Source organism: Anabrus simplex, chromosome 10, assembly GCF_040414725.1.
Source record: "Anabrus simplex isolate iqAnaSimp1 chromosome 10, ASM4041472v1, whole genome shotgun sequence".
Lineage (NCBI taxonomy): Eukaryota > Metazoa > Arthropoda > Insecta > Orthoptera > Tettigoniidae > Anabrus > Anabrus simplex.
In genome coordinates this window covers 9,158,575-9,174,022 of record NC_090274.1, presented here as the reverse complement: position 1 = coordinate 9,174,022, position 15,448 = coordinate 9,158,575, and the positions used below count along the sequence as shown (strand labels likewise).

At 42.6% G+C, this 15,448-nt stretch overlaps 1 protein-coding gene across 2 annotated transcripts in view; it reads right to left on the bottom strand.

The window, feature by feature from the left end:
- Positions 1–4,571: 4,571 nt before the first annotated feature.
- LOC136882282 (insulin-like growth factor-binding protein complex acid labile subunit) overlaps positions 4,572–15,448 on the bottom strand; it is an 80,835-nt gene continuing 69,958 nt past the window's right edge. For both annotated transcript variants that reach the window (XM_067154840.2, XM_067154841.2), the window contains exon 2: positions 4,572–8,727. In XM_067154840.2, coding sequence (XP_067010941.1) covers positions 6,537–8,717 — 2,181 coding nt within the window. In that variant the 5' untranslated portion in view covers positions 8,718–8,727 and the 3' untranslated portion in view covers positions 4,572–6,536. The remainder of the gene's footprint in view (positions 8,728–15,448) is intronic.

Here is a 15,448-nt window from a genome sequence, read left to right as displayed (position 1 = left end):
AAAATCTGGAATTAACGACATCAATTTCCCTACACCACTGTAACTATGGCAACCACTGTTCGTCGTCCACGTATACTTGGTCAGTAGCGTCATCTGTAGGTTCCTATACGCACGTAAGCTTCGTGAGAACGAGTACCATTCACTTGGTGGTGATTTGAACATTAGCACCTGGTCAACTCCCTTCATGCAAGATATGTTCGCCATCAAATTAAACGATGACCCAGACATTTCCACTAACAGTAGTACGTGCATCGATGCTGTGTTCAGCTGCTATGTAAACCACTGTGCGTGGGAGCGGGAGTAACAGCAACGGTATCCCCTGCCTACCGTACGAGGCGACTAAAAGGGGCCCCATGGCCTCTTAACTTAGGAGCGTGGGATGCCGACCATGGGGCCCTTAACCGAGCCCTGGTATTGCTTCCACTTACTTTTGCCTGACTCCTCACTTTCATTTATTGTATCCGACCTCCCTTGGTCAATTCTTTTTTTCTTCCGACACCGACGGTATTAGGTGTCAAGGTCTAGGGAGTCTTTCATTTTCACGTCCTTTGAGGCCCTTGTCTTTCTTTGGCCGATACCTTCATTTTTCGAATGGTCGGATCCCTTCCACTTTCTCGCCCCGATTAGTGTTAATAGAGGATGGTTGTCCAGTTGTTCTTCCTCTTAAAACAGTAATTATCACCGCCATTAATATTAGTAGAGGATGAGTTGTCCAGTTGTACCTCCTCTTAAAATAGCAATCACCACCACTGCTGCTGCTCCTCATACATTACCTTGAAAATGACTTCCTTAACGTGCCACTGGTGCGGGTCTCTTGCAAGTAAGCTGACTAAGTTGGGATATCGGTACAAGACCTACAACATAATTCGTAGAGGCAACCGAAGAGTAAAATAACATCTAGGTCCTGCCAGGATTCATTTTGGAAGGCCAAGGAGACAGAGGAAATCGTCAGATAAGTGAGTGAAAGCTGTAGCGTATTCAGGATCGACCTGTGTGGTGCGCATTATAAAGACACAAGTGAATTATGTTGATATTCAGATTGTAGTACATTACGGAATCTTACATCAAAATACAGAACAAGAAGAATACGATATAAAGTTCAACAGTTTTACGGTGAACGGTATGTTCAGATTGCAATCTAAAATCTAAAGGCTTCTCAGAAAACAGATCTGTTGGTTCTATAATAACATGTCTCTAAGTGTTGATTGCCAGTTTGTTTATTTTATTTTTTGTAAACATTCCTTTAGGGTGGGGAATTGTAACCCCAAGTAACCCCTCCCTCCCTTGGCTGCGCCCCTGACTCAAAGCTACTCGGTTCTATCTCCCAATGGCAATTGAACGTCCATTTGATTTTCTATAACATCATGCAAATTAACACACATATTCCGAGATATTATTTGTGAATCTGTGCGAGTATACTGTAGTAAGTGATACTCAACAACGGCGCAGCAGAGCTAATGCAGTGAGCTTGCAGTTGCGATCAACAATATTCTGTAAGAAAGGACCGAGTTCTCGGTCGAAACTATCTTTACACTGGTCTGTTTTCAGACCGACCTCGCTGTAAGGAAGTGAAAGGTGGATGGACTCGGTTTGTCTTATTAATACATTGAGAGTAACCTGAGAATGATAGCTGGTACAAATTTGTGGGAATGATGGCAAGAGAATACCCGGAATAAGGAGATAAACGCTGTTAGGAATGAACTCTGTGGCTGAAGCTAAACGGATAAACCGGCTTCGGCGGTGGGATCATGTGAGGCGAATCAAGGAGGATAGGTTACCTAGAAGAAGAATAATGGAGTCGGTCGTGAAGGGCAAGAGAAGTAGAGGAAGAACACGGTGACGATAAAAGTTCTCGTCATGGGCTACATGTAAATTGCAAATCGGCGCGGACAAGTTGGCAAGATCTGGTTAGTCCAGTTACATTCTCCAACCTTTCTGTGCTTGAATTATTACATTTTAATTGATAACTTACAAATATAGTAATTAAGGCTTGGATAGACTATTTTGCATAGAAATGGATACTTAAAGTTACATTTTTTATGATTAACTCACCTTGGATAAAACGCAGTTCAGGAGAAGAGATGTACTACAAAATTGTTTTAAAATCACTTTATTACATCTAACATCAGTATCACAATACATTTTAACAAAATAAGTATGGAATGATACAACAAGGCACTGAATGATGTTGCTTCAGACATTTGATAGAATGATTCGAAGTTTCACTTTGCAGCAGGAGACTGGTACTCAATGATTCCAACGAGATTTCAAGAGGCATTCAGGATATTTGCTTTCCCAAGAACAATGATTTTTTTTATTGTTCTTTAACAATATTTTCTTGAGAGGTATTGATTGCCGAGGGCTACTGACTGGTGCAGACTTTTAGCATGGTCAACCCGTCCTCCTGCGCGTCCAGCTGCAATTTCGGTCGACAAGCCGGGAATTCCGAACTTTGTGGTAACAGCCAAACACTTGCAGTACCGTACTCAAGAAATTCATGGCTAATAAGTATTCTATTCTTCAATGAGTGTACTATTCGAATGTGCGTACAGCTGTCAGGAGATTTTTTCAAGAAAGAAGTCCCTGATATTTGAGTTCCTCCAGTTTGAATTGCGACGCATGAAATAGTTCACAAATTTCGAGGAACAGGAATGTTCACAGAAAAATTAATCTCTATGATATCGGGCATCGCCTTGAAAATTCCCCTAGAATACTCTTCGGTATCTCTCAAAAATCGGGAATTACTTACGGCTCTGTACATACGGCAATGAAGTTACACAAGTTAAAACGGGTCAGAATGTATCTTTTTTAAGAGATTCCTTTTTAAAAATATTATTAGCTGATTACTTCAGTACTGACGTTTGGTAAAGCGCAGACTCCTATTGACAATGGCAAGTCCTGGTGGCCGCATAGGAAATTCATCCGATCGCCGGTCGCGACAGACTTACGCTTTACTAAACACTAGTTCTCATCAGGTGGTTCCACGGCACCTAACAGAGACGCGAACCTAGTACACCTTATTCTCGCTCTGCCCTGTTCCGTTTCTTACTGGCACAGGGTCGTCTCCGACAGAATTCAATATGTTAAACTGGGATATGCGATTCAGAACAGGCGCCGTCATATGACCCATGCTTCATACCTCTCAAGCCAGCAGGGGTACAACCCACGCTATAATATGTGACCTTTCATTTTTTTAATCTTGCCCGAAATAGAATAATTAGTACATGCTCTTCAAAACTAAGTAAACTGCCGAGTTTCAGGCTCTATGATGAGAAGAGCACACTGATCCAAACGAACTTCAAATGGATCTCCAGCTGACATCAAACGAGCGGAAGGTCTTTGAAACAGTCATATCCTCCAATAGATGCAGGTGGGCTGCTTTAAAACAAGCGTTCTTGCCAAATATATTCACCTCAAAGACCCAAAAAATATTCCAATATTGTTTCGAAAAATGCCCGAATCTTTACAATGCATCTATAAACAGATGTCTTTCTCCAGAAAGTGGGCAATAAACGGCCAGCTACTAGAAGCCCAAGCACGCGCAGTTAATGGGTGTTAAGAGACAAAAGCAATTAGTGTTCCGCTACAACTCGAAGGCTGTCGGCTCGGGATGGAATGGCTGTGCCGACACTACCATGTACCCAGTCTCCCTTACTGAAGCTCGTACACCTACATTCTTGGTTCACAAATGACTAACCAAAACATCATCCCCATCTCCTCCTGTTTCATACCACTTTCAATGAAAATAAAACCAACTTAAGTACACACAAGACTAACTCATAATTACTGTGGTTTAGTAGAATGTTTGTCAGTTCCATTATTTTGAGACAGCAATAGAGGAAATAAGGCACTGTGCGAAGTCTGCAGATTTCCTACGGTGTTCTTTACAACTGGCCTTATCGATTACATTTAGTATGTCTAGCTTCAAACAAGGTATGCTATGATCGCATGTGGGAATGAAACTGGCTTACGGAATGTTAAAGCCAATGGCACTTCAGCCTACATTTTCCTTGCCTCTGGAGTAGAACGGCTCGTCTAGGCTTCTGCCACAGTATTTGAACTCTAGCTGAATCAACCAGATACACTAGGTTACCTGCCAACTTCTACGATTTGTCCGCATTTTCCAATTTTACGGAAGAACAGCAATTTTTTTTTTTTTTTTAAGAATTTCATTTGAAAGTCGTATTTTGAAATTGCACCAAAATACTCACGTGGATGGCGATTGTTTCACGAAAGGAGATGCACTGTAATACGTTCGATAATCACTCTCGTTCCTCACTTCCAATTGCTCACAAGTCGAAGGAGTAATCGTTGTTTCTTTACTTATGGTAGCACGCGATTTTTACGTAATGTAATATTGGCGCGTCCCGTGCGGCCGTGTGTTGTGAATTGTTTTCAACACTGCGAGTGTTAAGTGTAAATCTATAAGACCTAAGATTTTCTGTTTGGATATGTGAATTTGTTGAACTCTACGGCAGTGGTATCTGACCACTTGGACTAGGTATCAATATTATGTAATGTTAAAACATTTTGGTTTGACTACGCCTTTGCCCATTGTTTTTCTAGTGTGGAAATTTTTTACGAATTTTCATTCCACAAAGTTGGCAGGTATGTCTTAATATCGCTGGCTTTCCCTCAGGGTGTTTACTTCTAGGAAGCTGTTGAATGATTCTCTCATTTCAGAATAATTTTATGGTCATTGCTCATATCGATAAAAATATATCTTAAAAGTCAGTGTTCTTCATTCTGATAGCCTAATTCTTCTCTCTGCGCAATGACCTGCGGTTTAAAACAATGTACAGATATTCCCAGGATAATGATAACAGAGTTTAAGTGTGTGCATAAAATTATAATAGGGAAGTCTGTTACTATATCAAGGACCAGTTGATCTTTAACACTATCACTAAAAACACTTAAGATAGCGCAGCTCCACTGAAGTACACTTAAAATGCTACTTTTACAAAGTTCAACATTGTTCTGAAGGCCACATAAAATTAAACTGTACGTAGTTCTAATAATCACTAAGGGAACTGTTAAAAACTTTCCTCATAATATAAAATTACAGAGAACATTGATAATATTAGTAGATTAATTCTGTAAAATTATATGTGGACATTAATAACCCAATAATGGCCAAAGTAATAATCAACATTCTTTAGGATAGCAAGTGCTTTTTGGAACACATTCCGATTGAAGTTAATTGTAGACTTAATGTAAGCTGAAAAAAATGGACTAAATGAAAGCAATGGCGGCCGCTCCGTATGTCCTAATGGAGCACACTGAGGATTCTACCTTACAAAACAAAAGTTCATTCTCTCGATTCAACGTGCCGTTTTATAAGTGAAAATGACTGAAATACCTGAAGTGCTGACTTGGTTTTGCAGTCGCGTCACCACGTGCCGACATTTTGGAAAGGAGCTATGACGACACGCAGGAGAATGTAGAAACATGTGATGTGCGCATGCGTGGCGATAGATCACACCAGAACTGCGGCCAATGAATGCTCAATGAATATCACTCCTGATTGAGGCACCAACAATATTGGATTCCTCTAAATTTGAGGAGTACACAAGTCATTTTGCTCAGAGAAGACTTAATGCTACAGAAATGTAGGCTGAAGACAGGGCTTTCCATTTTATAAAGACCAGAAGGAACTGTATGAATGACCATCAGTTTACAAGACACGTTTTTTCAAATTACTAGATTGTTGAGAATATTAAGCACAGCACCTAAGACGAATGATGAACAAGAAAGATTTCCCTCAACCGCTTATGATCCTTCATAATGTCTCAATTGAGAAGAATAGGGCGGTTGCCAACATCGAGCGCTCAACTCAAGTCGTCGACAGTAGAAAATTTGGCGTATGAACATCATATTTCGTCAGTGAGTGTTATAGATTACTTATATATTTGTTTAGGACTACTTAACTGTAGCACACAGTTGAATTTTAGCAGGGGCCGCCACTGCTCTGAATGACTATACTTTTTTCAAATGATCAGAAAATTATGATTCTTATGTAGTGGTACATTTTAGAAGCAGTGCTGAGAAACTATATACAAACATGATTGTCGACAATTATTACAATCAACCACAAGGAATCTGGGCAAGTAACATCGTACTGCTGAATACTGTCAACTGATTAATATATTTTTAAACCTCTTGTATATTTAAGAGAGAATTTTTAAAGAAAAGTTCATAGAAAATGATTATCATACAGTGGCCATTAATGTGTTAAAAATATATGTTCTGATAAGGCATTTTTAAAACTGAAAATAAATTCCTGACCATAGGTCAAGACGTATAGTAGTTTTGATGGTCTGTACATATTTGGAACAGAAAGGCTTTTTGAGATTTATGGGGAACAAGTTGTAATATATTCAAAAGAAATGTACGGGCAAATGTTCTCGGTAAGTTTTGTATTTTGATGTTCCCTTCACTTGATAATTCTCACTTTTTTTTTTTTTGGTCACAAACATTGTCCATGGAAGACATGGAATGTAATGTAGCTACCTAGCAACTGACGTTACAGCTCGCCCTCAAACTGACTGAGGGGCAATCTTGGAGTACTCCGAGTTGCCCAGTTTGATGGACATCACAGGAGTTGTGGGACTGTTGAGATCTTCGTGCAACTGCTGATAGATGGGAGAGCCATCGCGCCTCAACCTAGGGGTGTTCAGGTGGTGTTTGATCATGGCGGCGCCGTAGCTGTTCCTCTGTCGATGCCAGCGGAGGGCGAAACACGAGAGAACGGACAGGAATAGCAAGATGACGACTCCAGAGATAGCGACTATTGCGATAGGCCACAAGTCTACTTTGTCGAACTCTTCCTCGATAGACATCTGTTTTATTTCTATGTCATGTGGCCGTCGTGTCTTGTCCAGAACGTAATCATCGTCATCGTCCTCATCTTCTTCTTCATCTTCTTCCTCCTCCTCGTTACCATCGTCATATTGGTCCTCAGGATCTTTGCGTATCGGCTCTAGTTTGTTGTCAGGCTCAAAACCACATACAACAGCTTCAATCCACTTCCATGACTGCAGGTTGATAGCCTCTCCCTTCTCGGCGGTGTCCAGAGGGTTCGAGTGAGCGATAGCGTCATTGCCGTACGGATGACCAGACAATACTTCTCCTGACCGAGGTTCGAACACGCTCGAATGTTTCACGTGACGATCCTCCAGCCACTTCAGACTTGCCTGGAAGCCGGCATCGCACACGAGACGGTTGTCAGAAATGTCCAGGTTGTGGAGACGTGGTGTCAGCTGTAACAGTCGTGGAAGGATTTGCTGGATGCTGTTCTTGGCCATCAGTAGCGTTGTCAAGCTTTTCAAAACTACCGCCTTTTCATTCTTGTTCACCCACATGTTGCGAAGGCCACACGAGTTTAGGTTCAGTACCCTCAAGAATTCAAGGTCCTTGAAATGGCTGGTGGCTACCTCCTTCAGCTTATTGTTAGCCAAGGACAGAGTCTCAATGCTTGAACCAGATGTAAAATTGACCAAATCAAGATCAGTGATCTTATTGTGGGAAAGATCAAGGTTTATGATGGATGCTGTCAATGTGAACGGCTGAATCTCCTGCAGAACGTTGCCGGCCAGGTTCAACGTAGTGAGGGCAGTCATGCCTGAGAACAGGCCTTGGTCAAGGCTCTTCAGGCCACAGAATGACAAGTCGATGCTGAAGACGTCGCTCAATCCACGGAACAGCTGTGCGGGAAGAACTCTCAGCGAAGGATTGTGAGCGAAAGAAATAATTTGAAGGGCCTGATTTCCACTGAACAGATCAACCATCAAAGGACCTTTCAGTGCATTGTGGGATAGATCCAGATGAATCAAGTCAACCAGCTCGGAGAAAGCATTAGCGTCTATTTCGCTGATTGCATTGCCGCTGAGATTCAAGCGTACCAACATAGGAACTCCGGTAAACATCTCCCCATCAATCTTGCTAAATTTACAAAGACTCAGATCAAGATCTGTGAGTCTAGGAACGTTCAGACCTTTGACTGTGCTGAGAGCATTCTTACGGAGGACCAGAATGTCCAAATCGGTGTGAGCAAACAGATCTGGTTGGATTTCGCTAATAAGATTGTCCGAAAGATCGACTTGTTCCAGATCTGTCAAGTTGGAGAACATTGGCTCAACGTGCCTGATCATATTCGATGCCAAGTTGATGTACTGGAGAAGAGGCATTCTTGAGAAGGAATCCGCGTTAAGCAGGGAAGCCACGTCGCAGTTTACCAACTCCAGCTCTGTCACAGACGGGTTGTCGAACAGGAAGAGCTCCTTATCGCCGAATGCGAGCCTGCTGTGCCGGATACTGACCTGGACCAAGTCGGTGTTGGTCGTGAACATGTCTGAAGAGAGGACCATGCGATTATTGCCTTCCAGCTTCACAAACGATAAGCTCTGCAGACCGTTAAAAGCTTTGGAATCCAGTCTTTGAAAGACACTGCTCCTGATGGTTATGGAGTGAAGTTCTGATAGGCCCACGGTTTGGAATATGTTGTCGCTTAGAACCAAGCCGCTAGCATTTTCAATCACCAGTTTTCCAGTGGAATCGTCGAACCTCTGAGTTGCGTTGAACCTGGAGCAGGCGGCGACGAGCTGCGTTACTCCCACAACAGAACAGGAACAGGACTTCGGGCAGCCTCCAGTTTCACCACTCTCCAGCCCAGAAATGACCCCGAACAGGGCGAAAAACACGAGCCACAGGGAGCCCATGGTGCTGGTTCTGAAAAGAAAACAGAAAAAAACCCATTACTATTCAAACTCCACTAATATATGACGCAAAATTATAATCTTTATGCCTGACAGTGCATTAATAATAATAATAATAATAATAATAATAATAATAATAATAATAATAATAATAATAGTGAAAATCCACAGCCTGTTTCCAGTCATTTGACCGAGTCAGGAATGGAATGAATGAATGATAGGGATGATAGGGAATGTGCCGGCTGCCGAAGCCTGGCGCACTCCTCTGGGGCAATGATTCACTACATGAAATGATATTGGAGTACCCGGAGAAAAACCTGTTCTGCCTCAGATTTGTCCAGCACAAATCTCACATGGAGTGACCGGAATTTGAAGCACGGTATCCAGTGGTGAGTGAGAGGCCGGCGTGCTGCCGCCACGGAGGCTTCACATCATGATAACAACAATAACAATAATAATAACAATAACAGACCCAAACAATGATGGAGGAATACTATTGCTGGATGTAACATATAAGATTATTTCTAAAGTAATTTTGAACAGGACAGAACCACAAATGGACGCACAACTTGAGGATTACCATGGAGGTTTTAGAAAGTGTACGGCATGCTCTGACAAATACTAAACCTCAAAAACATTATGGCAAAAAAAAAAAATGAAAAATCAAGGGCATAGATATCAAAAAGTCATATGATTCGATTGATAGAGAATCCCTTTTATCAGTGCTGAAGGAAATGTGTTTGGATAAGAAAACAACTAATATCATAAAAGCAACTATCACAAATTCGTTTTCGAAAGTTAAATTCGTGGGTGAACAATCAGATTCCTTCGAAATACACTGACTGACAGTGACAATGCAACACCAAGGAGGAGTGGTTCGAAAGGGATGAAAGTTGGGGAAAAAACAGAGACGGCACGGACGAATAATTGATGTTTATTTCAAACCGATATGCAGGTTACACAATGCGCACGGCATCGACTCAGTAGGATGTAGGACCACCGCGAGCGGCGATGCACGCAGAAACACGTCGAGGTACAGAGTCAATAAGAGTGCGGATGGTGTCCTGAGGGATGGTTCTCCATTCTCTGTCAACCATTTGCCAAAGTTGGTCGTCCGTTTGCAAACGGCGTCCAATGAGATCCCACACGTGTTCGATTGGTGAGAGATCCGGACAGTACGCTGGCCACGGAAGCATCTGTACACCTCGTAGAGCCTGTTGGGAGATGCGAGCAGTGTGTGGGCGGGCATTATCCTGCTGAAACAGAGCATTGGGCAGCCCCTGAAGGTACGGGAGTGCCACCGGCCGCAGCACATGCTGCACGTAGCGGTGGGCATTTAACGTGCCTTCAATACGCACTAGAGGTGACGTGGAATCATACGCAATAGCGCCCCAAACCATGATGCCGCGTTGTCTAGCGGTAGGACGCTCCACAGTTACTGCCGGATTTGACCTTTCTCCACGCCGACGCCACACTCGTCTGCGGTGACTATCACTGACAGAACAGAAGCGTGACTCATCGGAGAACACGACGTTCCGCCATTCCCTCATCCAAGTCGCTCTAGCCCGGCACCATGCCAGGCGTGCACGTCTATGCTGTGGAGTCAATGGTAGTCTTCTGAGCGGACGCCGGGAGTGCAGGCCTCCTTCAACCAATCGACGGGAAATTGTTCTGGTCGATATTGGAACAGCCAGGGTGTCTTGCACATGCTGAAGAATGGCGGTTGACGTGGCGTGCGGGGCTGCCACCGCTTGGCGGCGGATGCGCCCATCCTCGCGTGCTGACGTCACTCGAGCTGCGCCTGGACCCCTCGCACGTGCCACATGTCCCTGCGCCAACCATCTTCGCCACAGGCGCTGCACCGTGGACACATCCCTATGGGTATCGGCTGCGATTTGACGAAGCGACCAACCTGCCCTTCTCAGCCCGATCACCATACCCCTCGTAAAGTCGTCTGTCTGCTGGAAATGCCTCCGTTGACGGCGGCCTGGCATTCTTAGCTATACACGTGTCCTGTGGCACACGACAACACGTTCTACAATGACTGTCGGCTGAGAAATCACGGTACGAAGTGGGCCATTCGCCAACGCCGTGTCCCATTTATCGTTCGCTACGTGTGCAGCACAGCGGCGCATTTCACATCATGAGCATACCTCAGTGACGTCAGTCTACCCTGCAATTGGCATAAAGTTCTGACCACTCCTTCTTGGTGTTGCGTTTGCTCTGTCAGTCAGTGTAAGAACGGGAGTACGACAGGGGGATGGGCCCTCACCGTTGTTCAACTGTGCCTTTGTGAAAGTAGTTAGAGAATGGAACAAAAATATGAAGACTGGAATTAGACTGGGTTGAAAAAATAAGAACCTTAAAATCAATTGTATTGCAGAAACAACGGAGGAAGCAATGGAGCAAATCCTTCAGGTTTGAGAAACAAGCAGTTAAAATAAGTCTTCACATCTCCTTCGAAAAAAAGCAAAGTCATGACAAATAACAAACACCGACGTAAATACCTCAAAGTCCAAGAACAAAAGATTGAAATAGTAAAAGAATTCAGATATCTCGGAGAATTGATTAGTTGGAATTCTGTGGAATGCAAAGCAATGGAATCCAGGAAAAATAAACTTGAACTGGCCTTCCAACTATCAAAAGATACAAGAAATCCCTTTCATGGGGTCCAAAATTAAGCATTATAAAACAGTGATTAAACCAGAAGCACTCAACGTGAATTTCAAACGTCATATGGAGAAACTTGAGCTAAAAGAAAGGAACATTTTAAGCACGATCATAGGACCAAGAATGAAACACTGTACAAGAGAACTGAATACTCTCAGATACTATGCGAAAAAGAATGTTACATTTTATGGTCATCTTCTCAGAATGAACTCTAATGGATTAACCAAACAAATCTGACTTCTTCCGTAACCGCAAAACAAAACTCAACTGGTTTAAAGAAACTAGAAAAAACCTAGCAGAGTTAAAAATTACAGAAAGTTCGCTATTCGATCGAACAGCTAAAGTAATAAAATAACTGAAGAAGAAAATAGAAGGTTCCAAGACAAATCTACAGTAAAAGGCAAAGCTATTATCTCGGAAGATGAGAGGAAATGAAGATCAGAAAGAATGAAGAAATACTGGGCACTAAGAAATGATTCATGATTCATTCAAAGAGGCTGAAACGAAAGAAAAGAGTTAAAGGGGTTAAATCAGGAAGCTAACAAAGAAACAACTGCTAAACTGCAAAGGGCTTACAAAATCACGTGGAACAGATACAACAAAAGATGTATATCAAAAAATGCAAAATTACGACACTACAATACAGTCATCAAACCAGAGGCACTTTATGCATCTGAAACACTGATCATTGGCGGCAGGTCACAAATGAAAAGCATTGAGAAACAAGAGAGGAAAATTCTCAGAAAAATCCTAGGACCAAAGTTCGAAAATGCCGGGCTGAGTGGCTCAGACGGTTAAGCCGCTGGCCTTCTAACCCCAACTTGGCAGGTTCGATCCTGGCTCAGTCCGGTGGTATTTGAAGGTGCTCAAATACGACAGCCCCGTGTCTGTAGATTTACTGGCACGTAAAAACTCCTGCGGGACTAAATTCCGACACCTCGGCGTCTCCGAAGACCTTAAAAAGTAGTTAGTGGGAGTAAAGCAAATAACATTAATTATTAATTAAGTTCGAAAATGGAATTTGGATGAAAAAGAAACCACACGAAATTTTTCAATTCACAGAAAAAATCACAGATACCATCAGAAAGAGACGACTAAAATTCTACGGACACCTACACAGAATGGATAACAACAGGCTAACAAAGAAAATTCTAAATCTAGCTCTAACCCTGAAAATCCGCAACAACTGGATAGCAGAAATTCATGAAGATCTACAAGAAATGGGTATTGAGGACGAAACCATTCAAGATAGAATAAAATTTAGAAGCTTAGTAAACAAACATAAATTTGCAGAGAAACCAACAAGAAAAAATACAGGCTGGACAGAAACACGCAGAAAGGAACACAGTGAAAAATGAAGAGATATTGGGAAGAAAAGAAGAAGAAACATTGTGCAAAATAACGAATCAAAATAATAATAATAATAATAATAATAATAATAATAATAATAATAATAATAATAATGCCGAACCCTTACCCCATTTCCCTATGCGATCGTGTATGAAGTTAGATGACTCATCGTAGATAATTTTTACGACCGGATGCCCATCCTGATGTCAACCTCATTGGAGGAGTCTGAGATGAAATGAATGACGTGGTATATGATGATAATCGTATGGCCTCCACTGACGGGTGAAGACATTTTAATTTGCCGCCATCTGGCTGTCTGCTCGTGACTGTCGACGTTCTGTTTTACTCTAACCCTACTAGATGGCAGAGTAAACAGAATCTCTCTTGGCCGTCTACGGCTGAATTTTAATGAACGTGTCACCAGAGATCCTTTACATGCCGACATCGTACAACACGGAGTGTCGCACGGACTTTTTTCCGCCCTTCAAAAATTCGACTACCACTGCCGGGTTTGAACCAGCTATCTTGGGATCCTGAGGCCGACACTACTAACCCATGGAGACAGCTGTGATACATGATAGCAGGAAAGGAGAGGGTGAAACCCGGGCCCGGCACATAGCCGAATAGCAGGAAGGGGTCTGCCCAACGCTTAAACGAATGAATAACCGTGAACAGCGTGGTATGCCCTCACACCAAATGAACACTGAGGGCAGGTTTGGAACTGAAGCCTGGATTTTGGCACGCAATCTAGTGATTAGAAATTGTATAGCAGCATCTTCCCTACCCTGTCGGCCAACATTCTGATGGTGAAATATTTTTCGATTGAAACCGGTTAACCATGATGTCAGCCCATATGGACTTCACGCTTTAACGACCATGGCCATCAGAATAAGAATAAGAAGAAGCAGACAGGGGCACTGTGTAGATCAGAACGCTTGCTACTGAATCAAGGAGCTACAGAAGAAAACTCTCAGGAAAAAGACGATACCTGGTGAAAAAGCAAAAATGATTTCTATACATGCATGCAGAGAACATTAGACACGTAAAGCACAAGAGACTGATTGATAGCAGACAATGCTGTTGATGTTTGGGTCATCGGCCCATAAACTGTGTGATGCAGCTCTCCATGCCACCCTATCCTGTGCTATCCTTTTCATTTCTACGTTAACTACTACAACCTATATCTGCTCTAATCTGTTTTGTGATATTCATGCCTTCTTCTAGCCCTACCGTTTTTACCGCCTAGACTTTCCTCGAAAACCAAGTGAACAAGTCCTGGGTGTCTTAAGATGTGTCCTATCTTTCTGGTCAAATTTAGCCAAATCGACTCCCTCTCATCAACTCTATTTAGTATGTCTCCATTCCTTATTCGATCTATCCATCTCACCTTCAGCATTCTTCTGTAACACCACATTTCAAAAGCTTCTATTCTCTTTCTTTCGGAGCTACTTATCGTCCATGTTTCACTTCCATACAATGTCACGCTCCACACGAAAAACTTTTTTTTAATCTTTCTTATCCCTATATGAGCAAATTTCTTTTTTTTTCTTTTTTTTTTTTTTTTTTTTTTTGCTAGGGGCTGTACGTCGCACCGACACAGATAGGTCTTATGGCGACGATAATTTCTTTTCTTAAGAAAGGCCTTCTTTGCTTGTGCTAGTTTGCATTTTATGTCCTCCTTCTGCCACAAACAGATACCCAAGTAACAATATTCACCTACTTCCTTTAAGACTGTATCTCACAATCTAATATAACCTGCATCACCTGAGTTCGTTCGACGGCACTCCATTACTTTTGTTTTAGGTTTATTCATTTTCATCTTGTAGGCCTACTCCTTTCCCAAGACTCTGTCCACACTATTCAGGAATTTCTCCAGATCATCTGCAGACTCAGACAAAATAACAATGTCATCAGCAAATCTCAGAATTTTGATTTCCCGTCCTTCGATTGTGATTCCCTTTCCAGATTCCTCTTTGATTTCGTTCACCGTCTGTTCTATATAAACACTGAGAAGAAGAGGATAAACTACAGCCTTGTCTCACTCCTTTATGGACTGCAGCTCGATTTTCGTAGCCATCGACTCTCATCATTGCAGACGGATTTTTTAAACTTTCAAAATCAGTGACAGTACGGCGCAAGTCCAGTACCTCTACTGTGAAGACGTTTTGTGTATGTACCATGTATTAGTTCAATTGTTCGGAGCTAGATGCCAGTCACACCTTTCCTGACATGTGCTATAGGAATCTGGTTGATTTAGATTGTTGAAATGGCGTATGACTTACTGCTGGGAGTGTCCGAGGACATGTTCGGCTCGCCAGGTGCAGGTCTCTCGATTTGACTCCCGTAGACGACCTGCGCGTCATGATGAGGATGAAATGATGAAGACGACACATACACCCAGCCCCCGTACCAGAGAAATTAACCGATGGTAGTTAAAATTCCCGACCCTGCCGGGAATCGAATCCGGAACCCCTGTAACCAAAGGCCAGCACGCTAACCATTTAGCCGTGGAGCCGGACATTTAGATTGTTGATAGGAAATAACAAATTATATAGTAAGGAATATCGCTAATTTCTATTGTCGGCGACCACCCTAATCCACGGCCAGGCGAATAAGGTGTTCCTCAGTTGGACACAGCGATGTAATAATGACAGACGGCCTAAGCTAGCACTTGATGCCATTCCGAAAGCTCGTGTTTCAATTTCGACGTTTTG